General features: G+C 46.6%; 2 protein-coding genes and 2 pseudogenes across 3 annotated transcripts; 2 read left to right on the top strand and 2 right to left on the bottom strand.

Annotated features, from left to right (window-relative positions):
• Nucleotides 1-1712: 1712 nt before the first annotated feature.
• LOC107324984 (uncharacterized) lies at nucleotides 1713-6625 on the bottom strand (annotated as a pseudogene).
• A 1458-nt stretch (nucleotides 6626-8083) lies between these two features.
• LOC107324981 (feather keratin Cos1-2-like) lies at nucleotides 8084-9336 on the top strand. The gene is made up of 2 exons (XM_015885421.3): nucleotides 8084-8194; nucleotides 8571-9336. Exons 1-2 carry the CDS (start codon nucleotides 8096-8098, stop codon nucleotides 8892-8894), a joined length of 423 nt encoding a protein of 140 aa, XP_015740907.1. The 5' UTR covers nucleotides 8084-8095; the 3' UTR covers nucleotides 8895-9336.
• Nucleotides 9337-19268: 9932 nt separating this feature from the next.
• LOC107324980 (feather keratin Cos1-2) lies at nucleotides 19269-20441 on the top strand. Its single transcript, XM_015885419.2, has 2 exons — nucleotides 19269-19303; nucleotides 19675-20441. The coding sequence occupies exon 2, from the start codon at nucleotides 19696-19698 to the stop codon at nucleotides 19996-19998; it is 303 nt and encodes a 100-aa protein (XP_015740905.1). The 5' UTR covers nucleotides 19269-19303; nucleotides 19675-19695; the 3' UTR covers nucleotides 19999-20441.
• Nucleotides 20442-24669: 4228 nt separating this feature from the next.
• Nucleotides 24670-25842, bottom strand: LOC107324982 (feather keratin Cos1-2 pseudogene; annotated as a pseudogene). Its single transcript, XR_014937106.1, has 2 exons — nucleotides 25796-25842; nucleotides 24670-25420 (listed from the first exon to the last, which is right to left on the bottom strand). The product of XR_014937106.1 is annotated as a feather keratin Cos1-2 pseudogene (transcript).
• Between the last annotated feature and the right edge of the window lie 1641 nt (nucleotides 25843-27483).

The following is a 27483-nucleotide window of genomic DNA, read 5'->3' as shown; positions in this document are numbered from 1 at the left end:
ATCTCTTCTACACAAACCTGTGATCAGCTGCTCTCAGGCCTAAGCTGAGAGGTGAGAATGGGGCACAAACCAAGGGCAAACCCTGAAGTGACCTGGCTAGATTCAGCGACTGTCCCAAACTACCAAGGAGCCTGGCAAGGCCCTGTGGACAACAGGAGACCTCCAAACTAAAAGGAACACATGCAGCAGGTCTGCAGCAAGGCTGCTCTAGATATGGCCTTGACTGAAGGATGAATGTCTACAGGGTGCCCCACTCTCCAGTGCATAGGAGAGAGATGGATTTGTGCTAATTCCCACCAAAGCAAGAGTTTTCTCATGGAATCATAGAATAACCAAGGTTGGAAAAGACCTAAAAGGTCATCCAGTCCAACCATCCACTGATCACCAATATCTCCCACTAAACCATGTTCCTCAACACAACATCCAATCGTTCCTTGAACACCTCCAGGGTTGGTGACTCCACCACCTCCCTGGGCAGTCCATTCTAGTGCCTGACCACCCTTTCTGAGAAGTAATACTTCCTAATGTCCAACTTGAATCTCCCCTGCTGCAGCTTGAAACCATTCCCTCTGGTCCAATCACTAATGACACATGAGAGAAGAGGCCGATCCCCAGCTCACTACAACCTCCTTTCAGGAAGTTGTAGAGAGCAATAAGGTCTCCCCTGAGTCTCCTCTTCTCCAAGCTGAGCATTCCCAGCTCCTTCAGCCTCTCCTCATACGGCCTGTGCTCCAGACCCCTCACCAGCTTTGTTTCAGCTCTTCTGAACACGTTCCAGGGCCTCGACATCTTTCTTGCAGTGAGGGGCCAAAAACTGGACACAGTACTCAAGGTGCGGCCTCACCAGTGCTGAGTACAGGGGGACAATTACCTCTCTGCTCCTGCTGGCTACACTGTTTCTGATGCAAGCCAGGATGCCGTTGGTCTTCTTGGCCACCTGGGCACACTGTTGGCTCATGTTCAGCGGAGCATCAATCAATACCACCAGATCCATTTCCTCTGGACTGTCTTCCAACCACTCCACCCCAAGCCTGTTGCATCACCTGGGGTTGTTGTAGCCGAAGTGCAGGACTCGACATTTGGTCTTGTTGAACCTCATCCCATTGGCTTCAGCTCAGCTCTCCAGCCTATCCAGATCCCTCTGTAGGGCCTTGCTACCCCCAGGCAGATCCACTATCCCAGCCAATTTGGTGTCATCTGAAGCCTTACTGAGGGTGCACTCAATGCCTTCATCCAGACTATCAATATAGATATTGAAGAGCACAGGCCCCGGTACAGACCCCTGGGGAACACCACTCGTGACCGGTCATCAGCTGGATTTAAGTCTATTCACTACCACTCTCCGAGCCCAGCCCTCCAGCCAGCTTCTTACCCAGCCAATAGTACCTGTTCAAGCCACGGGCTGCCAGTGTCTGCAGAATACTGTGGAAGACAGTGTCAAAGGCTTTGCTGAAGTCTAGGTAGATCACATCAACAGCCTTTCCCTCATCCACCACATGGGTCACTAGATCATAGAAGGAGATCAGGCTGGTCAAACAGGACCAGCCCTTCATGAGCCCATGCTGGCTAGGCTTATTCTCCAGTCATCCTGCACATGCCACGTGATCTCACTCAAGACAGTCTGTTCATCTGAGCATAGTAAACAGAAGTACAAAAAGTCATAAAGAGACACAACGAATGATGCAGCAATGGTTTATTGAATCAAAGGAGGGAAATGATGTCACTCCAAGTGGAGGCCCAGAATGTGGGAAGCAGTAGGGGCAGACAAGAATCTGTTCACCCTTTGCTATGGCAGAGTTGCCACACAACAGCCATCTAAGTGCTCATTAAAGGAGAGAGGCTGGCAGATCACTCATGTGGTTTCTGGGACCTTCACAGAGTTTTGTGGAGAGCAGAAGACAGCAAAGAGAAGAGTGAGAAAAAGTGAGTGGAAGAGAGTATTGGTTGACAATGGCCATGTAGTCAGAAAAGCCAGTCTGTCCCTTTCTGTCAGTCCTTACAGGGCAAGCCAGACATGGTCATCTACTCTGAAAACAGCAGCACAAAGTCTGTTCCTCTGTCCGGAGCCATGCTCTGAGATCGTGGGGGTCCTTGTCTGGGATCAGTGTCTAGCACCTTTAGCAGGGGCACCTTCTGCCACAGTAGCGGTTGGAAATGCAGGAGAGATCAAAGCCCCCAGAGGTGATGGGCACTCCCTGACAGCTGAGGATGCTGCCAACAGCAGCGGAGGTGGAGGATCCCACAACAGTATTCTGTGGGAAGGAGCTGAGGATGGGTCCAGGCAGGATCACGACCACAGGAGAGGGCTCAATGGCGATGATGGAGTCCTGGCATTGCCTGACACAGGGCTCATTGCAGCTGCTGGCCAGAGGAGTAGGGCCACAGGGCTGGCATGGCACACATGGGTTGCAGCAGGACATGTCTTGGAGCTGGATGTGCACCTGTTGGGAGAAGGGACCAAACAGAGGAAGAGTGTGGAGCAACCTGTCATCCTACTTTGAGGGAACCAAGGCACATGCAGTGCAGGGAACTGAAGCCATTCTAGAGAGGGCCAAGGTTATCTTGGCCTCCTCTTGTCAAGACCCAGATAGACCGTCCATTGTCTATTCAGCTACTACCGAAACCCTAGCCCAGAAACCCCCTGAATGCAGGCCCAGGCACCCTCCATGTCAAACTTTCTCCCATCTTCCCTCCTCAGTGACAAGCAGCTCCAAGGTTTCTCCCAGAACAATCCTGATAACAAATAAAAGGTCCCCTGAGCTCAGGCCTCTATATGGAAAGCATGAGAGACAGGAAGGAACTTGACACTCACCTGATTCTAAAGCAGTTGAAAAGTGTAGTGGATGAGATGGCGAAGAGCTGGGCTCCCTTTTATACTGGACCTAAGATGTCCTATATCCAGAGGCAGTGCTTATAATAGTGATTATTTTCTGACAAGTTCTTCTTTAATGCAGATCATCTTGGGTAATGATATGGGCTGTATGTTTTCTTCCTTTGCTGCTGTGTTTCATTTCCAGCTTTAGATCATGCCCATTCCACACTGAAAGCATTCATTGAGTAGAATGTAGGGAGGCCCAAGCATTTCCGCACAACAAATATCAGTGTGGGCAACAGACACAGCAAACGTGCTGGAAGAGTCCATTAAAGGCAAATGATGTCAGCCTGGGTCACTCCTTAGGGACTCTTAGTTTCCTTTCTGGCAAGAATTGTAGCAGGTCCTGGGTGTGACTCTAACCTACTTGTCACTTCTCAGTGGATTATTTTTCTGCCCAGCTGTTTTTCCACTTGTTTTACTTCAGTGATCTTAGTATGAGGCAAGAATTTGTGCAGATTCTTTTCCACATCTCAAAAGAAAGGCCCAACAACAAATGGTTTAACAAAAGGGCTGTTTTAGTAAGAAAGCTGATCCAAGCCAGCCATCACTGCTTCATTAAGAACAGACCATTTCTGTCCAAGAAAGAAGAAGAATATCCAGAATATTAGTTAGAATACCCTAACCAGCTTATCTTACATTCCTGTAGGTAAGAGTGAGTCTGGTGCAAAGATGATTTCCTCATGTTTGAGAGATTTCAGAGATCATCTAGGCAAAATTAATGTGCACAAGCCCATGGACCCCAATGGAATTCATCCATTAGCGATGGAGTGAACCTTCCAGCTCTCTAGAGCTGGTAGTTTGCAAAACTACTTTCTATCATCTTTGAAACGTCTTGGAGAATGGAAGAGGTGCCTGAAAACTGGAGAATAGCCAGTGGCACTCCAGACTTCAAGTCAAGAAGGACAATTCAGTGAACTGTGGATAAATTAGCTTCATTCACGTCCATCCTTGAAGATGATAATAGAGCAACTTGTTCTTGTCATATCTGAGCAACTGAAAGAAAGGAAGCACTTGATGTCCTGGGCATGCAAGATTTTTACTCAACTATGTGGGACCACCCATGCTACTATCCTAGCAGCTCTTTTTTTCTTCCTTGCCCTTCTTGAAACAATCTGCTCATGCAGTTTTGTGGACTGTGATCTCAGAAGGATTTACTTTCCTAAACTCTTCAATGTTTGATTCCTCCTAGACATTACCAAGCTATCCCAAGCAAGACATATTTTGCCCTTTTAGTAATATAGGCATAGTCAAGCATGGAAATGCTGAGTGAGAGAACTAGGAACATGGTTGGGCCTAATCAGGGTACATTAACCTTTCCTTTTCAGAAGCAGAATACTGAAATTTATGTTGGAAAATCTAACAAATAGACAAAAAGGAACCCAAAGATGAACATTATCACTCTGAATGAAGAGATACATGTTTAAAACCATTGTCCCATCCTTCCATCCCAGCCTTCCAGCAACCCAATTCAGTAATAGCTGAACTGAGAAAAAGAATAAAAGTTGTAGCTTAATCCAATATGCAGTTGAACGAATGTTTGTATTTCCATCTGTATGGAAGAAGAGAGAGAGAATGAGAGAAGACAGATGGAAAATGAGACAGGCAGCAGTCAACAGAGACTGTGGGAAAAGAGATACAGGACAGACAAGGGCTTCATCTTTAAAGCTTACTGGTGCCTTTATTGCAGTACTAATCCTTGCTCTGACACCGTCCCTTTCTGAAATCTTGGACCCATGGCAAATTAGAGCAAGACGTTTGTATCTGAATTCATACTCCTGGTCTTAATGGAACATTCCAGGTGGCACATGGTCCTGTTTGTCATTACGTTCTCCAGATCTCTCCTAATCTTGATGGAACTTGCCTCACCTTTATAACTGTAGGAAGGTACCAAATGATCTCAGTGTATTTCTTTTTTGATGTGTAAAGAGTCAGTACCAGGTACATCACTGACCATTTCTGTTTTGATTCTGAGCCTCTTCTAGCCTGGCATGCAGAGGCAGAGTGCTGACTGAAGTCCTTGACTTTATGGTATCTGTTCACAGTATCACAGTCTCGTGCGGGTTAGAAGGGACCTTAGAGATCATCGAGTCCAACCCCCAGGATTTGAGCCTCCCGTGTAGCAGAGCGGCACTTCTACCACTTGCACCACAGGGGGGATTCGAACCTGGGCCTCTGGTGTTGCAAGTGGTGTTCCTCCCACTGCGCCACCGGAGGCGCCCTAAACCCACGCCTCCATTCGGAAACCAGAATGTTCTTATCATCTAGAGTATTCTGCCATGTGTAGCTTCCTACACATGCATTATTTCCACAATTCTTGTTCCCTCACTTTTCACTCACCAGAAGGTGATTATTCCTCCCAGTTCACCTCAGTTCACATTTTCTAAGGATTTTTCAGGAAATACGAGCTGGATAACATGTTACGTACCATCTTGCCTATCTGTGTTTTACTCACATTGGCCTAAGTCAGTGGTTGCTATGAGTGCTGCAGTCTTTACACTAGAGAGTTCACAGAGGTGCACCCTAGTCAGGATGGAATTTGGCTGCACTGGATGTAGAATTCCTCTGAAGGCCCAGACAGGACTGTGCTGCTACCAACAGCCACTCTGCTGGAACTAGCACCTCCTTGGAGCCTTTAAGGTCACTCATGAGGAATGCAAGGCCTTGATGTTGGAGCTGACAGTACCAGTGGATGTAATTACTGGACTGTATGTTGGGAAGTGAGTAGGTGATACTGATGCCACTGCCCTCACTGGTCTTGGCTGGCAGCTCCCACTGCACTTGGGCTTAGTTCACAGCAACTGCTGAGAAGACAAGGCTTCTCTTTGTAAGGTCCAAGCATGACAAAAGGATAAGACTTAGTGTCACAGTCTCCACCTCCTTCTTAAAAAGATGCCATGGCTCCCTTAGGAAAGAATTCCAGGATTCTCTGCACATACCCATCTGCTCTGTTTCCTCCTAACACTCTCTCTTAGGCAACAAACAATGGTGTAGTGCTCTGGATCTCTGGATGCTCATGACATGGGTCAGAGCAGGATAATTCAGAATGACACAGGTCACCCAGCACTACTCTAAGTGCCGAAACTCAATCACAGGAATGGGTTCTATGCTATGGCCCATGACACAGTGCACCTTCTCATGTGCTTATGAAGGGAATAATTAAAAAACCTGCACCCACAGACATGTGCACAAATTCAGCACACAGAAAATGTGAATGCATGCTAATGACCCCATATATGTTAATGTGCTTATACGACTAGAGTGATATTGGCTGTCCTCCAAAGTTTAGGCACCTATCCCATTCTCCAAGACCTTTCAAGGGTGATAAAGAGCAAGTTACCATTCACTCCTGCCAGTTCTCTAATCCCTCATGGGGCCCATGGATTAGTGTGTATTGATTTTGCTGAGATGATTTCTGAGCAGCTCCTCCTCATCTATGGGGAAAGCATCCCTTCTCCAGACTGTCTCTTACCTCCATGGTCTGGAATGTCCAAGGGGCAGTCTTAGAAGTGAAGACTGAAGCAAAGTAAGTATTCATCATCTCCACCTTCTCAGCATCCCCTGTTACCAGGGCACTCACCTTGTTAAGCAGAGGACCCACATTTTCTCTCATCTTTCTATTGCTGTTGACATACTTGAATAAGCCTTTTGTATTTTCTACCTCACCAGATTTAATTCTATGTGGACCTTAACCTTCATCACTGTATCCTTGCCGTCCCTGATACCATTCATACTTTTGCCCAGGTTGCCCATATTGCTCCCATGTCCATACTGCATAGACTTTCGTATTCTCCCAGTGTTTCTCCATGAGCTTCTTTTTCATCCATGCAGATCTCCTGCCATTTTTGCTCAATTTCTTAATGAAGCTGGATTGAAATGTGACTGCTGGGCAAATCTGCACAGCCAGTGCTTTGTCTGCTGTAAGCTGTATTCTTCCCACCATGCAGCACATTTTGGGTTACAGCTATGTGTGTAGACAGCTGGAGGATTATTGCAGAATTCCTTTGGCAGAACTGAAGGCATCTGAGCATCTGCAGCATTCCCAACAAAGAGGGGCTGGAAGGACAGAAGAGAGAAAGAATAAGATGGGATGAGGTGGTGTTGCTGAGCCCTGGTCCCTTGATTGTGCCTGATGTGGGTGAGAGTACAGTGAGCTGCCATGCAGGCCACTTGGCACTACAGCAGACCTGGAAAATCAGTGGCAATAAGTCATGTGATGCAGCCTGGGACATGGGGCACCTGCTCATGCCCACGAGGAAGGAATCATGCTAAAATCTGCACTCGCAGACATTTGCACAAATCCAACACAGAGAAGGCACAAGTGTATGCTAATATCCCTATATCTGTTAATGAAATTGCATGGTACTCAGAGACTGAACAGAGAGGAAAGGTGCACTGGCAGACCTGAAGAAGACGCTGAAGCCACTGATAAGACAAGACAGGTTTGCTCTATTGGGCCATCCATTTGAGCTGTGCTTACCTGTGTTGAGTACTGCTGGGAATAATTACAGAAATAAGTTAAGGAAAATATGTACAGTATATTCTTGTACAAAAAATAAAAGGCACCATGATATGGAAATAAAGAAGGAGCTCTTTGTGGATGTGTTACACTATATAGAGTAATTTCAGAAAAATCCACTTCCTCCTGCACAATTGCTCACAAAGTCAGCGTTCCCATCCCCAGACAGGATATAAGATTCACCCACTGGGTGTATGGCTCCTCTTACTCTTTCATATTGAAGCAGGCCCTTTGTTATGCCATTTATTGTTGGGTTATTCTTAAAAAACTGGAAAGAGTACTGCAAAACTATTCTTGCCTAATACCAAGAGCTCAGAGACTAAAAGAGAGGAAAGAAAAGAGGAAAGCAGAATATTCCACAAAGCCCTGTCAAGTCGGATAGAGTCACACCCAGTACCTGCTACAATTCTTTCCAGAAAGGAAACTAAGAATCCCTAAGGAGTGACCCAGGCTGACATCATTTGCCTTTGATGGACTCTTCCAGCAGGTTCCCTGAGTCTGTTGCCCACACTGATATTTGTTGTGCGGAAATGCTTGGGCCTCCCTACAAGCTATAAGTGGATGCCTTCAGTGTGGGATGGGCAAAGTCTGAAGCTGGTAATGAAACACAGCAGCACAGGAAGAAAACACAGGGCCCATATCATTATCTGGGATGATCATGCATTCAGGAGGAGCTTGTCAGAAAATAATCACTGCTATAATTGATGCTTCAGGATATAGGGCATTATAAGTCCATTATAAAAGGCAGTCCAGCTCCTTGCTTTCTCACCCACTACTCTAGCCACCTTCTTCTTCAGAACCAGGTGAGTATGAGTCCCCTTCTTGTCTTTCTTATTCTCCAGAAGGAGGCATGAGCCCTGTGAACCTCTCATCTGATGTCAGCTGTCTTCCAAGACAGATCATGGAGCTGCTTGTCCCTGAGGAAGGAAGAGGGAAAGAAGTTTTTCTGGGAGAGACCCTGGGCTTGCATTCAAGGGGTTTCTGGGCTAGGGCCTCGGAAGTAGCTGAATGGGCAGTGGAGGGTCAATCTGGGTCTTGACAGGAGGAGGTCAAGAGAGCCTTGGCCCTCTCTAGAATGGCTTCAGATCCCTGTACTGAATGTGCCTTGGTTCCCTCAAAGTGGGATGACGGATTGCTCCACGCTCTTCACTTTCTTTGCCCAACCCTCCTTCCCAACAGGTGCACGTTCATCCCCAAGACATGTCCTGCTGCAACCCGTGTGTGCCATGCCAGCCCTGTGGCCCTACTCCTCTGGCCAGCAGCTGCAATGAGCCCTGTGTCAGGCAATGCCAGGACTCAACCATCGCCATCGAGCCCTCTCCCGTGGTGGTGATCCTGCCTGGACCCATCCTCAGCTCCTTCCCACAGAACACTGTTGTGGGATCCTCCACCTCCGCTGCTGTTGGCAGTATCCTCAGCTGTCAGGGAGTGCCCATCACCTCTGGGGGCTTTGACCTCTCCTGCATTTCCAACCGCTACTGTGGCAGAAGGTGCCCCTGCTAAAGGTTCTGGACACTGCCCCAGACAAGGATCCCCACGATCTCAGAACATGGTCCTGGACAGAGGAACAGACTTTGTGCTGCTGTTTTCAGAGTAGATGACCATGTCTGGCTTGCCCTGTCAGGACTGACAGGATGGGACAGCCTGGCTTCTCTGACTACATGGCCAATGTCAACCAATACTCTCTTCCACTCACTTTTTCTCACTCTTCTCTTTGTTGTCTTCTGCTCTCCACAAAACTCTCTGCGAAGGTCCCAGAAACCACATGAGTGACCTGCCATCCTCTCTCCTTTAATGAGCACTTAGATGGCTGTTGTGTGGCAACTCTGCCATAGCAAAGGGTGAACAGATTCTTGTCTGCCCCTGCTGCTTCCCACATTCTGGGCCTCCACTTGGAGTGACATCATTTCCCTCCTTTGATTCAATAAACCATTGCTGCATCATTCGTTGTGTCTCTTTATGACTTTTTGTAATTCTGTTTACTATGGTTCTATGAGAAAACTCTTTCTTTGGTGGGAATTAGCACAAATCCATCTCTCCCCTATGCACTGGAGAGTGGGGCACCCTGTAGACGTTCATCCTTCAGTCAAGGCCATATCTAGAGCAGCCTTGCTGCAGACCTGCTGCATGTGTTCCTTTTAGTTTGGAGGTCTCCTGTTGTCCACAAGGCCTTGCCAGGCTCCTTGAGCATTTTCTGAATGGAGAATTCAGCTTCATCACTACACAGTCTGCCTTTGATTGCGGCCTAGTCCAGGCTCTCACCATGGATCTGAGTCAAACTACATATAACACACATCCTGCCTTCACTGCAGCAGTAATTGACAGATGCTTCTCATATGGAATTAATTATTCTTGTCCACGCTTGACAGAAAGAATTCTCAGTGGGCCTTAGCATTCCTCATTACATCCCTTCAGACCTTGTCACTATTCATATTCTTCTCCCAAATGTGTAGGTTTTATTTCCACCTTTTATGGACCTTCTTACCTTTCAATTTATCCACAAACTCCCTGGTGTGTGCCCCGGTGGCGCAGTGGTTAAAGATGCCGCCTTGCAACACTGGGGCCCGGAGTTCGAATCCCCCCTGTGGCGCAAGTGGTAGAAGTGCCGCTCTGCTACACAGAGGCTCGAATCCCGGGGGCTGGACTCGATGATCTAAGGTCCCTTCCAACCCGCACGAAACTATGAAACTCCTTGCTCGTCCATGCATGTCTCCTGCCATTTTTGCTCAATTTCTTAAAAAAGCTGGACTGGGTTGTGCAGCTGGTCACCTGTTTTCTCCTCAGATTAAAGACCTGTTGCAGCCATTCCCCAGCTCTCCATGCACAAGGGCTGTATCTCAAACTGTGCTGCCAGATGAGAAGAGCACATCTCACAGTAGACAATGTTGTACCTGGAAAGCGGAGCTCAGTACTCACACTCCAGTCCAGCTTCTGCTGTCTTCTGCTGCGCTGCTGTTTAGACTCCCTCAGCACAACTTCCCTGATTCTCAAGCCCTGATGAGAAAGGACCAGGACTGGCCAGGGACTTCCGTCTTCACCCACCATGCAGAACATTCTATTTGACCCTCAGGATCAAGACAAAGGCTTGGAAGAACTGCTGTGGTAGATGTGTATACAGCTGCAGGAAGTTCTCTCAGTATAAGCCTATGATCTGACCACTCAGATCCTTCTCTTGGCCTTTGCTTCTGCTCCACATATTCTGTGGGCACGAGCACATGTGCATGCGTTCATCTCTTTCATCAACATGGAGAAGGACAAATAACACCTTAATCCATCTCTATCGTTCACGTTCTATCGTGATTTTCCCTGTAGCTCTAGCTCAAAGTCCCATGTCTCATTCGGAGAGCTTCGGGGGACTAGACATCTGCACAGGAATGTCTGAGCTTGTGTTCAGATTGTAGCATTGTTAGTATTGCACAGGAGCATGATGCATGAACTTGCATCTCCTGTCCTTTCCCTGCTCTGCTGCCAAGCACTGGATGAATCATGAAAGGTTTCAGCATAACTGCTAAATATTTCAGGTCTCCCATACCACTACCATAGCAGGTATTTCTGCTAGAACACCTCCATTGTAATTGAGCACACTCCCATGGTGGTGACCTTGCCTGGAATACTGCAGTGGGATCCTCCACCTCCGCTGCTGTTGGCAGCATCCTCAGTTGTCAGGGAGTGCCCATCACCTCAGGGGGCTTTGACCTCTCCTGCATTTCTAACCTCTACTGTGGCAGAAGGTGCAAACCCTGCTAGACGTGCTGGACACTGATCCCAGGCTAGGTCCCCCTGGAAATCACAACATGGCACAGGACAGTAGGACAAATGTTGTGCTGCTCTTTTTGCCCTGCAAGACAAAGGGTCACATGGGCTTTGCTGACAAGATGGAGAAAGTCTACCAGAATTCTTTTTAGCTCTCTCTTCCTATCTAATATCTTGGTTGTTTTTTTGCCTCAGAGATCTTTGATAGTACCCTCAAAACCAGCCACAAGTGACATGAAAGCCTCTTTAAGCCTCTCATACTTTCTTGGCCAGTATGCATGGGCCTTCTGGCAATGCTGTTGTAGGACTGGGGAACAGAGTAATCTCTGTACCTGCTGCTCACTACACTTGCCATCTGCATTTCCAGTGATATCATGTTCTTCATCCGATTCATTATATACTTGCTGCATCCTTTACTGTGTCCTTCAGTGTTTCTATTCTCGTCATTTGCTCACAGATGTCTAAAGGAGTGGTTGTTGTGCGAATCAGCTGGGGAGACTCCATCACTGTTCGAGATGTTAGAGGCCAGTGCACATCTCAGAGATGTCATCTTTCAGGCACTGTCTTCTGAAGCTGAGGCAAGCACCCTGAGTTACTTCATAAGCAATGACTGTCCATGCTTGCCTTGATGTATCTCTGCTTAGACATGTCTTCTAGAGCCTGATGCATGTCATGTGAATGGGAATCTTGACCAATGACAGCCTGAGTCTGGCCTGGCCTTCTGTTGACCTCCTGGCTTGGCCAGGATCCCTGCTGGTCCACTGTGGTTACTGGGTGCAGCCTTCAGCCAAGTCCCTCTTGGGTCTGGCCTTGTCCTGGATGCCAGCTCCTGCTCTCACCCATCTACACATTACAAGCAACGTGGGCTTGTAGCCCAGAAGACCAACAGTACCTTGGGTTGCAACAAAAAAGGGGTGGCCAGCCGAGCAAAAGAGTTGATTCTCATACTCTGCCCTTCTGAGACCCCACCTGGAGTACTGCATCCAGACTAGGATCCCCAACACAAGAAGGGTATGGAGCTGTTTCAGTGAGTCCAGAAGAAGACCAAGAAGGTCTGGATGGGCATTGGTAGTGGATTAACATCTAGGAATATCTTCCTGTGCTTCGAGAGACAGTATCTGAAAGACGAAAATTTACAGTGTGAACTGGCCTCCTCTCCAAGGAGCAAATAAATACTAACTCCCTCGAGGTGCTAGAAACCCCATATTTGTGTGGTATTGAGTAGAACCAGTGGAATTTGCTCAAGTCACACTGTGCAGACCATTTCCATAGAGAGCTCTTTCCTCCCCCATCGTAGAAACTGATGGCTGAGGTCATGACACCAACAAGTATGGTTAAATCCTGCCAACTTTATTACCCCAAAAGCCATACTTTTATAGCAAACAGACAAGGGTGTTGAAAAATCATACACACTTATTGGTGAAAAGCTTCTACAATAACAACCCTGAGCCACCCTCTCCATAGCCGCAAGTCATTCTTTCTTCTCCTAGAGGTATCCTTGGTTCCATGCTATTTATCCTGCTCCACAGCTGCTGCCTTGTAAAATCCCTCTTGTACTTCCACACTCCCCCCCAAAAAACAACAAAATATTGTATCTATGTTCTCCTTATAAGATGAAGTTGAGAATCTCCAAACTGAGAGAGTCTCCAAGCTGAGAAAGAAGGTCTCCAAGTCATAAAGGAAGAATACCCCTTCAAAGATGATCTGGCTAATTTGATGGGCTAATGTAAGGGCTTCTTAATTCTAAAGTACAAGAGCAGACTTGTCTAGCCAAGGTCACCAGCTCTAGTATCTTCTGCAAGGCTCCCAGTACACTTCTCCTCTCTTCTCAGTTTCTCTGGGTACCACACAGTGACAGGAGCACACTTAGGGCATCATCTTTGAAATTTCCCCCTTATCTCTGCCAAAGAGATTTCTCCATTGAGTGCACCATATGCCATGTTTCTGCATGTGTTCCCTGCCTGTGTGCCCTTTGCTGTGTTGTATCTGTCAGGAATTCATTCTCCTCTGAAGGAGGAGATCATATGCTCATCCTCCATGAAAAGGATTAATGATGAGAAGGAAAATAGAAATGGCTGAAATGCTTCCTTTTCCTCGCATCTCATGGATAAGGCTTGCCCCCAGGCCTCCCTGGTCCCTGAGTCTCTTCATAGAATTCTGGGGAGTGAAATCCTACACCCTATAAAGGAAAAATCCTTATGGAACACTTAATCCAGTTGGACATACTAGCATCTATGAGATGAGATGGGATGCATCCAAGGGTTTTAGGTTAGGTGATGTCATTGTGAGGTTGTTCTGTCATCTCTCAAGGGTCATGGCACTTGAAGGATGGCCTCTAGGTAAGTATCACACCCATTTTCAGAAGGAGAAAGGAAGAGGATCCAGGGAACTACAGGCCATCTGTACTCCCTTTGCTCCTTCCTGAGCTGCTTCAAAGCAAATGTCTTCAGATGTCTCTGTTAATCATACAAAAGATAGCACAGTGATCAGCAGCAGCCAGCCTGCTTATACAGAGGGCAAATCATGCCTGACTAACAGCACTGCCTCTTCTACAAGACTGCAGATATGGAGAAAAACTGAGGGTACTGAATGTAGTGTACATAGATTTTAGTGAGACCTTTCCCACTGTCTGTTGCATAGTCCCCTTGCAACCAAATGGTTGAATTATGTGATGAGTAAGTGGACTGTATGGTAGGTGGAAAACTAGATTATTTGCTGGGCTCTAAGTGTCGTGACCAGCTATTCAAATTACAGCCGGGGACTGGAATCTATAAAATGATCTCTCAGGAGTAATTACTTAATAGCATTTAATGTTTCCACTTATGTCCTTATGATGGGATGGAGTGCGTTCACAGCATGTGTGTGGAAGACCCTTAATTGGGTAGAACAGTCAGGACCCTGAAGGGCAGGGCTGCTAGTCATAGAGACCAGGAAAAGCTGGAGAAACCAGCTTAACAAAACCACAGATAGTTCAACAGGAGCAGGAGCAAGGTCTAGCATCTGGGGAGAAATAATGACAGGAAAGCATAACAGCTGAAGGCTGTCTTCCTCAGAAGCAGCTCAGAAGAAAATAATGAATCTAGGCTATGCAGGCCAAGCCTCTTCCTGTTGTGTGCATAGAAATGGTGCTGGGACTGTGCTAGCTCCCCAAGGGTGCAATGTAGGAGCTGCAACAGCTGCTTCTTTCCTGGACCCACAGGCTTCCCACTTCATGGAGTGTAAGCTTGGGCTCATAGTCCCAAGCTGAGCTTGTGGGGAGTTTGCAGGGGTCAGTGTTCTCCTCCCTTGGGCTTTCCCTGCTCTAAAATGCCAGCAGTGGCTGGTCTGGGAGAGAGCACAGGGAAGCTGAAGGATTGTAGTATGAACTAATTTCTGATTTACCCTCCTAGCAGAAGGAAAATACGTTCCTAAGTTTCACACCTTTTCAATTTAAACTGTTATTGCTTTTTTTTTTTCTTTTTCCTTTTTTTTCTTTTTTTTTTTATTTTTCCTTTTTTTTTTTTTTTTTTTTTTCTTTTCTTTGCTTTGCTGTATAACTCTGCCTTCAAGACCATACTGCTTTCTGCTCTTGATCCTCATGGAGGAGTTGGGGGCAGCAATAATCACTGCATCCACAGCATTTTACTTTTTGACTTTTACCTTCACCCTCATCATTTCTTTCTCATGCACATGAAAGGGAGCAGATTGAGGAGGCTATGTGGGGGTATGGAATTTTGTCAGTGGGGTTATATGAACAGGAACTTCATCAAATGGGATAAAAGAAAAGGGGAGGCAATCAGAAAGCATGCATAGACAGACACTGAATGAATACATGGAGAATCTGAGAAGAAACAAGCAGCATAATTCACAACATTTGATAGGCTATCAATAAATCATAGGGCCACTTCCTTGAAGACCAGCCTGGACTTTTGAACTGATATGATTGTGAACTAGGACACAGTCTGGGATCTGTGTGGAACAGACCTATACAAATCCACAATGAGACATTCAGGGAAAGGGGAGCAAGATGAGAGGAGGCAGAGAGGTGTGTAGAAGGGGACTCTCATTTCTCATGTCTGGCTGAGCCATGCTTCTTATCACCACAGCCTGTCTTGTCTTCTTAATAAGTCTTTTCTTAACTCTGCACCATCACACTCTGATCTGTGCACATGTGCTGCGAGGACAAAATGCCAGTTACTTACTGTATCAGCATGAGTGGTTTTGATGCCAGCTGCTGGAGTCAGACTGGGGCTGAAGATGTCCCTGGCCTATGCTGTCAGCTGCTGAAGCCAAGGGACTCTCTGTGCAACAGCAGGAGCAGGGGAGGGCCTTGGCCTTCAGCCTCAAGTAGCAGGGGCAGGCATTGTCTGCAAAACCAGCTCAGCTACTTGGAATATCATGGTATCATAGAATGGCTTAGCTTGGAAGGGACTTTAAAGATCACCTAGTTCCAGCTCCTCTGCCATGGGAAGGGTTACCAATTATTATTAGGTCAGACTGCCCAGGGCCCCATCCAACCAGGTGCTGAAAACCTCCAGAGATGCGGCATCTACAGCTTCTCTGGGTAGCCTACTTCCAGTGCCTCACCACACTCTGAGTAAAGAATTTCTTCCTGACATTTAACTTAAATTTCCCCTCTTTTAATTCAGAGCCATTCCCCCTTCTCCTATCACCATCAGATGGTATAAAATATCAACCCCCCTCCTGCTTATAAGCAGTCATCAAGTCCTGGAGTGTTGCAGAAAGATCTCCTCAGAGACTTCTCCAATCTGAATAAGTCCAGCTCTCAATCCTTCTTAATAAGGGATCTGACAAAATAATTTGTGCCTTCTCAGATTTACCTGAGCAGCAACATCCTTGTCTCAGCTGTGCTGTACGCTGGTGGGTGTAATGACAGAAATAGAATTCCATCTTATGAGGAGAACATATATGTAATATTTTGTTGGTTTTTCTGTGGGAGGAAAGAGCGCTCTATGGAAATGGTCTGCACAGTGTGACTTGGGCAAATTCCACTGGTTCTAGTCAATACCGCACATGGTGTTTCTCAACCCCACCTCAAGAGTGTTAGTATTTATTTGCTCCTTGGAGGGGAGGCCAGTTCACACTGTAAACTTTCATCTTTCAGGTACTGTCACTTGAAGCACAGGAAGATATTCCTAGACATTAATCCACTACCAGTCCTTGGCCATCAGTCCTTACCTTGCTGTGTGCCTTCTTACACATACCTCCTTCACCCTGGAGCAAGTCACATGAACTGGAATCTTGACAGATGACATTCTCAGTAGAGGATCTCTGTGCATGAGGGAGGCCCACAGAAGTCAGCAATACCACGGACTCTTAAGGAAGAGTAATTTTCTTGGTTTGACTGGAAATGTGTTGAGAAAGGATGCTTAGACAAAGATGTTCCCAAAGGTCACATCTGTACTGCGGTTGGCCCTCTGTCTCTACTCTGTTTTCCCATCCCTTCAGTCCCCCGGTTCAGGGACCACAGCCAGTATGCCTGTGTATGAAGTGGGGTTACATCTTTCCTGTGGGTTTGTAGCACCCTTCTACAGAGCTTCTGCCTGGCCCAGCTTTTGACAAGTTGCCTACAGCTGAGGGGATCTACAAATGAGTATTGCTACCAGATACAGCAGGCCAGACATGTGAGCCCCCCATCTCTGTGATCTCAAAACTCTCTTGGGTGCAGGAAGCCCAGGATAGTGACTAATGGTGAAACACTTATGGCTTCATAGAGATGCCTTAGCCCAGGAGCTGGCATTACCAGTGTATACATTCATAAGACTACATGTTGGCACATAAGCAGATGATGTTGGTGCTGGTGCCCTCACTGGTCTCTACCAACAGCTCCTGCTGCACCTGAGCTCTGCTCACAGCCACTGCCAAGATGCAAACAAGAAGCAAACTCAGAAAACCCCTTTCCTCCCATAGAAAATGTCACATGAGCTCTGACCCAGGAGAAGAAGGGAGTAAGGGCAAAAGGCTGTATGGCAGGAAGCAGTGAGGGGAGGGATTTCTAACGGAATGGATTAGGGAAGGGAGAAAGGCTGGATGGGAGGGCATGGTAGGCTGAGCTCATGGCATCAGAATGGACTGAACATAGCAGGGAGGAGAGAGGGGCACAGGGTCCAAAAGAAGCTGGAGAACCAGAGCTGAGGGTGGCCTTTGCTGATCCAAGGAGCTGGCCCCGTATGCAAGTGCTTGGTGCCTTAGCATGGATTACAGGGACTGGGCTGTTGCAAGCTGGGCTCTGTGTGTCCTGCAGTGCATCTTGGGGCATGGCCACATGCACAGAGAGCTAGAGTCTATATGCCTTAACTTATTCACAGAACTGTAGAATCATGGGATGGCTCAGGTTGGAAGGGACCTCAAAGATCATCATTTCAACCCCTCTACTACAATCAGGGGTTACATCAAACACTAGGTCACTTTGCTCAGAGCCCCGTTTCAGCCTGACCTTGAATACCTCCAGAGATGGGGCATCCATAACCACTCCAGCAGCCTGTTCCAGCCCCTCATGAATCTCTCACTGAAAAACTTCCCCAGCATCTAATCTAGATCTTCCCTTCTTTAGTTTAAAATAATTCCCCCTTGTCCTGTCACAGTCTATCCATGTAAAGTATTTCCCTCCTGTTTATAATCTCCACTCAGGTACTAGAAGGCCACAGTGAGGTCTCCCAAGAGCCTTAGCATCTGCATACTGAACAAGCCCAGATACCTCAGTTTGTCTTCATAGGAGAGGTGATTCAGTCCTCTGATCATCCTTATTGTCCTGATCTGGAGCCATTACAAAAATTCCACATCTTTCTGGTGCTAGGAACCCCAGACTTGGATGCAGTATCCCAGAGAGATCCTTATGAGGGCAGAGTAGAGATAGATAATCTCACCCTCACTGTGCTGCCACTCCAATTTTGATGCAAAACAGAGTACTGTTGGCCTTCTGGACTGCAAATGTATGCTGCTCACTCATGTTAAGATTTTCCTCTACAAGGAGTTCAAAAGTCTTCTTATGCAGGTCTCCCCTCAAGGAATTATTCTCTCAAATGCATAAACACATCTGGGATTTCCCCAACCAAACGCACTGCACTTGGTTTTGTTGAAGCTCATTAAGCTGACAAAGGCCGATCATTCATGTTTGTCAAGGTTCCTTTCAGTGGCATCCCTTCCTTCTGTCAAACTGACTGCACAGCTCAGTTTGGTATAATCCATAAATCTGTTGAGTCAGAACTTGATTTCATCATCTGTGTCATTTGCAAAGATGTTAAAGAGTATCTCCCCCAAGATGAACTCCTGGGGGGCAGCGTTTGTCAGTGGCTTTCACCTGGCCATGGAACCATTTATGTTAACACTCTGGCTGTGACGGTCCAACAAATTCCTTACCCACTGAATAGTTCACCATATGATGCCATATCTCCATTTAGAGATAAGGATGTGTTGTGAGATCATGTCAAAGGCCTTGCAAAAGTCTAGGTAAATATTATCACCTGCTTTTCCTCTGTTCTCTCATACTGTCTCTACATGATAGAAAGTCAATGGATTGGTCAGGCACAGTCTGCCCTTGATGAAGCTGTGCTGGCTGCCTCAGGTCATCCTATTAATACAGAAATTTTGTTACACCATTTGTTTGGTTATCTCTTTTGAGATCTGGAAAGGACTCTGCACAAATTCTTGCCCCATATCAAGATAGCTGAGGCAAAACAGGAGAAGACAAAACAGGGCAGCAAAATTTTAGAGAGTAGTGTCAGTTGGGATAGGGTCACTCATCTCTTGTGAGAAGAACCCATAAGAAACCCTAAGAAATGACCCAGGCTGACATCATTTACTTCTACTTTACTGCACACATCTAGCACATGAAATGACTCTGTTGCCCACACTTCTGTTTGTTGTGCGGAAATATTTGGGTATCCCTTCATGCCACTCAAAAGATGCCTTCAGTGTGGAATGGGAATTATATAAAGCTGGAAATATAACACTGATGCACAGGAAACCAACACACGAGAAATGTCATTTTCTGGGATGGCCTGCATTCAAGAGGAACATGTCAGAAAATAATCACTATTATAAATAATGCCTCTGGATATGGGGCAGTGTATATATATTGTAAAAGACAGCCCAGGTCCTTACTCTCTCATCCACAGCTCTTGCCTCCAGGTCAGCCCAGGTTGCCTCCAGAGAACCAGGTGAGTGCCTCTTATTGTCTCTCTCACTCTCCATGAGAAGGCCCGAGCCCTGTGAACCTCTAATCTGCTGCCAACTCTCTTCCATGCCACTCTTTGGAGTTGCTCATCACTGATAAGGAAGGAAGGGAAAAATTTTGTCCTGGATGGAGGGTGGACCTGTACTCAGAGGGCTTCCGGGTTAGGATCTCTGCAGCCACATAGGCACTGGTAGCTCTTTATGGATTCTTCTTTCTGGAGGAGATCAAAAACCCCATGACAATCTCTACAAAGCCTCAAACTCCCTACACTGCACATGCTTTTGCTCCTTCATAGTGCTTTGGCAGACTGCCCCTCACTTTCCACATTCTACACTCAGTCCTATCTCTCAACAGGTGCGTTGCCGACCCCAAAACATGTCCTGCTGCAACCCGTGTGTGCCATGCCAGCCCTGTGGCCCTACTCCTCTGGCCAGCAGCTGCAATGAGCCCTGTGTCAGGCAGTGCCAGGACTCAACCATTGCCATTGAGCCCTCTCCTGTGGTGGTGATCCTGCCTGGACCCATCCTCAGCTCCTTCCCTCAGAATACTGTTGTGGGATCCTCCACCTCTGCTGCTGTTGGCAGCATCCTCAGCTGTCAGGGAGTGCCCATCACCTCTGGGGGCTTTGACCTCTCCTGCATTTCCAACCGCTACTGTGGCAGAAGGTGCCCCTGCTAAAGGTGCTGGACACTGATCCCAGACAAAGACCACCACAATCTCAGAACATGGTGCTGGACAGAGGAACAGACTTTGTGCTGCTGTTTTCAGAGTAGATGACCATGTCTGGCTTGCCCTGTCAGGACTGACAGGACGGGACAGCCTGGCTTCTCTGACTACATGGCCAATGTCAACCAATACTCTCTTCCACTCACTCTTTATCACTCTTCTCTTTGATGTCTTCTGCTCTCCACAAAACTCTCTGCGAAGGTCCCAGAAACCACATGAGTGACCTGCCATCCTCTCTCCTTTAATGAGCACTTAGATGGCTGTTGTGTGGCAACTCTGCCATAGCAAAGGGTGAACAGATTCTTGTCTGCCCCTGCTGCTTCCCACATTCTGGGCCTCCACTTGGAGTGACATCATTTCCCTCCTTTGATTCAATAAACCATTGCTGCATCATTCGTTGTGTCTCTTTATGACTTTTTGTAATTCTGTTTACTATGGTTCTATGAGAAAACTCTTTCTTTGGTGGGAATTAGCACAAATCCATCTCTCCCCTATGCACTGGAGAGTGGGGCACACTGTAGACATTCATCCTTCAGTCAAGGCCATATCTAGAGCAGCCTTGCTGCAGACCTGCTGCATGTGTTCCTTTTAGTTTGGAGGCCTCCTGTTGTCCACAAGGCTTTGCCAGGCTCCTTGGTAGTTTGGGACAGTCACTGAATCTAGCCGAGTCAATTCAGGGTTTGCCCTTGGTTTGTGTGCAAGATGGGATCTGGGCTCAAGGAAACAAACAGAGCAGCAGCAACAATCTAAGGAGGAAAACTTATTTTACCAACTATGATATTAGAATGCAAGATAACACAATATAATACAATCTACTTGAATTTGAGGCTAATGAATCAAGTAAAATAAGAGAGAGAGAGAGTTTTCTGAAGACTGAAAAGCCTACTTTGAAATTGAAGGAACACCTACACCCGCTGCCAGGCACTGGGAGAGAGAGAGCGAGCGTCGCTTCCAAGATGAATTTTCTTCTTTGACCATGAGATCCTCTGGGTTGCGTAGTTCTTTTCTGTGCTCCACATGATGTTATTGATGTAGAATACCAGTAGCAAAAAGTACAAAACCATGACACCAGCACACAGAAGTCAAAGCATATGCTAACAGTCCTATATGTGTTAACAGAATACTGTGGTATACAGGAATGCTGCACAGTGAGGGAAGATACACTGAGAGACTTGAAGAAGACATTGCAGCCACTGATACTGACAAGATGTGTTTGCTCTACTGGGCCTCCCATTTAAAACATGAGGAGCCCATTTGTTATCCTGAGGAGTGTAGAAAGGGAATCAGATGGAGTGTGCTGTGCACACCAGTGGTGAGAATTTATTAATGTAATGACAGAAATGAGCTTCCCACATGGAAAGGAATATATATATGATTTTTTCAGCAGTTCATCCCCAAAATAAAAGACATAACAATATGGAAAGGTAGTAGGAGCCCTATATGGAAAAGATCTACCCTGAAAGTAATGGGAAAAATCCAACAGATTTTGTGTGATTATGCACAAAATTCACATTCCCATCATATGAAGAGATATAAGATTTACTCAATGGATATATAGCTCTTGTTATTCCTTCTTACTAAAGGAACCCTGCTGTTACACCACTTGCCAAGTTGGGCCTCACTTGTGACATCTGGAAAGAACTCTGTACATCTTTTTGCCCCATACCACAATCAGTGAGACAAAACAGGAGGAAAACAAACAGCGCAGCAGGATTTTTGTGGAAAGAAGAGTCAATTGGGGTACGTTCACACTCAGGAGATGGCACACCTCATCCCAGAAGGGTCCATAAGAAACCTTAAGGAATCAACTAGGCTGACATCATTTGCCTTTGTTGGATTCTTCTAGCACATGAAATGAGACTGTTGGCCACACTAATCAATGTTGTGCAAAAAATCTTGGTTTTCAGGCTCTTTCCTATGGTGTACTGCAATAGAACAAGGGGCAATAGAACAGTGTCTCACTCCAATTTATAGGAAGGAGGCAAGGTTCTCAGATATGTGTATACCTGGCATGAGATTAAGAAGCAACAGTTCAAATGTTGGTCCAACCAGTTTATTAAAGTCCTAGCCATTTTTAGGGAGATGGGGAAGGGAAGGTAGGCAATAGGAAAGGTAGGAAATATAAGCAAGGAGTCTCTGCAGAGAGCATAAGAGATAGTCACCACCGTGGGTCCAGCGAGGTACACAATAGATCCGTTGATCTCAGGAACTCATCTGATCACCGCAGGGGATGGGAGATAGCCAGGGAGCTCCACAGCAAGCTGACCTCGGGGGACGAGGTTTTCCCCTCAGGGAATTCTCCATCAAAAGTGTCTTTGGGAGTTTGTCTCCAAAGTCCCCAGTTTAGTGAGGGCCTTTTATCCCCCATTTCTGTGGGGTTGTTTTTCTGAGGCTTGAGGATTACAGCTCAGCATTTTTGGGAACATATCTCAAGCAAACACTGAACTTCCAAACAAGCAGGTGAACACTCTTTGTAATAGAGTTTAAAACCAGCTTTTGTGACATTCCTGGCCCACAGATAAGCCGCCTCTGTTGCCAGACACAAGCATTATCACCTTTTGCAGTGGTCAGCTCCTTCGAGCAACACCCCTGAAGAAGACTGCTTGTACTGCTTCTGCTTATCTTTGCAATCATAAGCAGGCACAATAACACCCACCATTCACCCTCCTAGATAGTTAGCAGTCGCCAGTCAGTCTTCTCATCAGAAAGGCCTCATGAAGCAAGCTCTGAGACAACAAAAGAAAAACAGTTCTGTCCTTCACAAACAGAAACTGAAACTTTGGAAGTTCCTAGAGGATAATATCCTCCGAAGATGGTAACTAAAAATCCATTTCAATCCCTGCAAATCTGTGATTCTGTGATCCTGCTGGCATTTCTAGGGTTTCTATCTTAAATGCCTTGGATCAGTATCTACACAGTGAAATATGGGAAAAATCCTTGTAGTCCTGTGTGATTCTTCCCTAAATCAGCATTCCCAGTACCTGGGTAGATATATGATTTACCTGCTGTCTGAATGGCTCCCCCTATTTTTTCTTTTTTAAAATTTTTTTTTACCAAAGCTGCCCTCCTTTTACAACATTTCTCTTGAGTCTCTTTTTGAGGTCTAGAGAGGACTCTGCACAATGTTGTGCCACATTGCATGTTCAGTGAGACAGAAAGGTTGGGGACAAAACAGGGCAGCAGAATTTTTTAGAGAGAAGGGTCAGTCAGTAGGGAATCACACTCTGGAGCTGGTACACCTCTTCACAGAGGGCCCCATCTTGGACAGCATATGCAGTGAACCCTGTGTCAGGCAGCGTCAGGACTTCACCATCATCATTGAGCCTTCATCTGGGCTGGTGACCTTGCCAGGACCAATCCTCAAAACAATCCCACAAAACACCACTGTTCATGGAATTGGGCCAAACCAGCCCATAAACTGTTGACAGGGATCTTCAACCTCTTCTCCTGTATGGAATCCCTCAGCTTGGTACCTCTCTGCTCTGGCCCCAGTGTAATGAGGCCAAGATTGGACACAGGCTCCCATCCCCTCCTACCATACAGAACATCCTATTGCCCCCAGGATGTTGGAACACACTTCAGGATCCTTGGGGAATCTTGGGAAAGAATCAGGTTCTCTAGGCTGGACAGGACAGGGCAGAACTGACAGAACTCCATTTTCTGTGAGCCAATGAGCTCCTGATCTCTTAAATACTTCTCTTTGCCTTTGCACCTGCTCCTCTGGGAATTACTGGGAATGGGCCTGTGTGCGTACGCTCATCTGTTCCATCAGCATGGAGAAGGACAGAATGCAGCCTTATTGCAAAGTATTCTGTCATGACCTGCCCAGTAGGTCTTGCGCAAAGCGTCATGCCACATTCCTGGACTGATTCATGGTCCCTGACATCTGTACAGGAAAGTCTGAGTAGGTGTTTAGGAGGAAGATTCTGGCATTACTGATATTTCTCGGGAGCGTGACGTATAAACCTCCACCTTCTGTACTTATTCTTCCCTAATACTGCCACCATGCACTGATATCCTGGACACGGAATGTTTCCTGACAACTGTTCATAGTCTGCGATCATCCAAACTTTGCAGGTCTTTCCTTCTTTGTTAATCTTTGGGAGTGATCTGTTTCTCAGTTCTGTGGCACCTAGAAACATTAGGTCACTATCAAGTGAAGAGAAAACATCAAAGGGTGAGTCTGCCAATACATGTCAGACTTTCAACTTGGATCTGAGTAAATGCTATCTGAGAAGCATCTATCATTTATTGTTGCAGTGCAGGCAGGAGATGCGTCATGTGAAGCTCATCTCAGAGCTGAGGTGAGAAGTAGGACTAGGACTTAAGTCCAGGCAAGACCCGTCAGTTATGTGGATGAATAATCCATTCAGCAACTGTCCACAACTATCATGGAGCAGCCAGACCACAAGGACAACAGGAGGCCTGCAAAGCTGTACACATGCAGCTGAGCTGCGATAGGGTTGCTTTCGATGTGGCCATGACTGAAGGATGAATATCTAAGGCTGCCCACCCATCTTGCAAATAAGGAAATTATATATCTATGATCTTTCCCATCAAAGGAAGAGACTTCTCATCTCAACATATTAAAAAGGACGTATGATACAGAGGCACAAAGAAGGTTGCAGCAAATGTTTAATGAGTCTAAGGAGGAAACTGATGTCAGACCAAGCGAAGATTCCAAGTGCAGGGAGCAGCAGGAACAGAGAAGAATCTGTTGCCCTCTTCCCATTACAGAGATGCCACAGAACACTCATATAGATGCCCATCAGAGAGAGGCTAGCTGGTCACTCAGCGGGTTTCTGGGGCCTTCAGAGAGAATTTTGTGGAGAGCAGAAGACAAAAGAGAAAGAAAGAATGGGTGGAAGAGAGAACTGGTAGACAATGGCCATGTAATCAAAGAAGCCAGGATGGCCACTTCTATCTGTCCTGAGAGTGTAAGGCAGTCGTGGTCATCTACTCTGAAAACAGCAATACAAAGTCTGTTCTCCTGTCCAGCACCATGATCTGAGATTGTGGGGGTCTTTGTCTGGGTCAGTGTCCAGCACCTTTAGCAGGGGCACCTTCTGCCACAGTAGCGGTTGGAAATGCAGGAGAGGTCAAAGCCTCCAGAAGTGATGGGCACTCCCTGACAGCTGAGGATGCTGCCAACAGCAGCGGAGGTGGAGGATCCCACAACAGTATTCTGAGGGAAGGAGCTGAGGATGGGTCCGGGCAGGATCACCACCACGGGAGAGGGCTCGATGGCGATGGTTGAGTCCTGGCACTGCCTGACACAGGGCTCATTGCAGCTGCTGGCCAGAGGAGTAGGGCCACAGGGCTGGCATGGCACACACGGGTTGCAGCAGGACATGTTTTGGGGTCGGCAACGCACCTGTTGAGAGATAGGACTGAGTGTAGAATGTGGAGAGTCAGGATTTGTCTACCATCCTGTCAAGAGGGAACCAGGCACGTGCAGTATCGGGATTTGGAGGCTGTGCAGGGATGATCATCAGCTTCCTGGTCTCTTCCTACCAGGACTCAGATAGTGCCGCCCAGTGCCTATCAACCTATTTCTTAGACCCTAGCCCAGAATCACTGGAGTGCAGTCCCAACATCCCTCCAAAACAAAACTGCTGCCTGCTTCCCTTTACCATGACCAGCAGCTCCAAATTTTGTCATGAAACAGAGCTGCTAGCTGATGAGAGGTCTACTGATGTCTGGCCACCTGATGAAGACAGAAAAAGAAAAGAAGGGGGCTCATGCTCACCTGGTTTCCAAGAAGAATGAGGCAAGAGTGGCGAATGTGAGACTAAGGAACTGGGCTGCCTTTTATAATCGACTGAAGCTGTCCCATACCCAGAGGCATCACTTACAGTAGTGATTATTTTCTGACAAGAACCTCTTGAATGCCAAACATCCTAGCTAATGATATGGACTGTGGAAGTTGACTTCCTGCTCAGTACTGTTATGTTTTCAGCTTTGTGTAATTTCCATTCCCACACCGAAGGCATCTTTTGTGTGTCATGAAGGGAGGCCCAAGCATTCCCACACAAGAAGGACCAGTGTGGGAATCAGACTCATTTAATGTGTTAGAATAGTCCAATAAGTGGAAATGATGTCAGCTGGGTCACTGCTTCGGGTTTCTTCGGAGCCTATCTTGCAAGAGATGTACCACCACCTCATGAGAAGACACCTCATGTTTCTGGAAAATTCTGCCCTCCTGGCTTGTCTCCTCATATTTTGCCTTGGGTGTCTTGGAACGGGCTGAAAGGTTGTATGGAGTACTCTCCACGTCTCACAAGAAAGACAGAACAGCAAATGGTGTATCAGTAGGGTTTTTCAGTAAGAAAGATTATGAAGAGCTATAAAGACAGTAAGTGAATATTCATGTGCAGACTAATGGGGAGTCAACAGTTTTTTCCCAGTGTGTCACTCTGGAGATCCCATCCTTGGAGAGCTCCTTCTTCCTTTCCGTATTGTGGTGTCTTTTATTTTCTGGATTATCAAATGGAAAAAATCTTACATATTTTCCTTTCCATGATAGAAGCTCATTTCTGCCATTCTGTGCATAAATTCTCAGCCCTGGTGGGCACTGCACAGTGAGTACCATTCCCTTTCTGGCACACCTCAAGGTTGAGAAATAGGCTTCTTAGGTCTTACATAGAAGAACCAATAGAACACACGTATCATCATCAGTGGCTCCAGTGCCATTTCCAAGTCCAAATCTGTGTGCCACCGCAAAGGATCTTTTCGTGTGACTGGGGTTCAGGAGCTTTGGCAGTACCAGGTTACCTGTGTGACATCTTGTCCTGCGCTCTGACTCGTGTCATGCTTACGCAGGGGACTCGGGTCATTCTGTCCCATCCCATCCAGTCTTGTCCCATCCTATCCTGCTCTGTCTTGCTACCCTCTTGCCTGTTCCCTTTGCCTGGGGTTGCTGCAGGGAAGCAGCTGCTTTCTCCTCTGCTCAAGGAGTTTTGCAGCCACTTTCTGGCTAACCGCACAAATGGCTGTAAACCAAAATGTGCGGCACATTGGGAAGAGCACTGACAACAACCTGCTCATGTGATGTGCCTTGCGGACACACTCTGATCCAGTTTCTTTTACAAATCAAGCATTAAGGGCAGGAGACCAGCATGGACAAGCAAGGCACTTGTGGAGAAACTACAGCGGAAAATGATTGTCTATGCTTTGTGTGAAATGAGCTTGTCCATTTCGGAGGAATATATAGATATTGTGTCAGAGTCTGTAAGGATGCAACATGGAACACTAATACCCAGGTAGAATTAAATTTGTTGAAAGAGATCAAGGATAACATGGAAGTCTTCTTTAAGTATATTGTTGGAACAAGAAAGAAGAGAGAAAATGGGATTCCTCTGCTTAATGAGGTGAGTGCCCTCAGAGCAGGAGACACTGAGAAGGCAGAGATGTGAAAAACCAACTTTCCTTTGGTCT

The sequence above is a fragment of the Coturnix japonica genome, chromosome 24 (assembly GCF_054131305.1).
Source record: "Coturnix japonica strain WE chromosome 24, WE-NBRP24, whole genome shotgun sequence".
Classification (NCBI taxonomy): Eukaryota; Metazoa; Chordata; class Aves; order Galliformes; family Phasianidae; genus Coturnix; species Coturnix japonica.
This window is presented reverse-complemented; position numbering and strand designations above follow the sequence as displayed.

What these genes read in the sequence shown, in the direction of transcription:
- LOC107324981 (XM_015885421.3), top strand. Translation starts at nt 8,096, where the DNA reads ATGCTTCAGGATATAGGGCATTATAAGTCCATTATAAAAGGCAGTCCA. An exon ending in ACCTTCTTCTTCAGAACCAG is followed by an intron (nt 8,195 to 8,570) that starts GTGAGTATGAGT and finishes CCTTCCCAACAG; the next exon opens with GTGCACGTTCATCCCCAAGA.
- LOC107324980 (XM_015885419.2), top strand. Translation starts at nt 19,696, where the DNA reads ATGTCCTGCTGCAACCCGTGTGTGCCATGCCAGCCCTGTGGCCCTACT.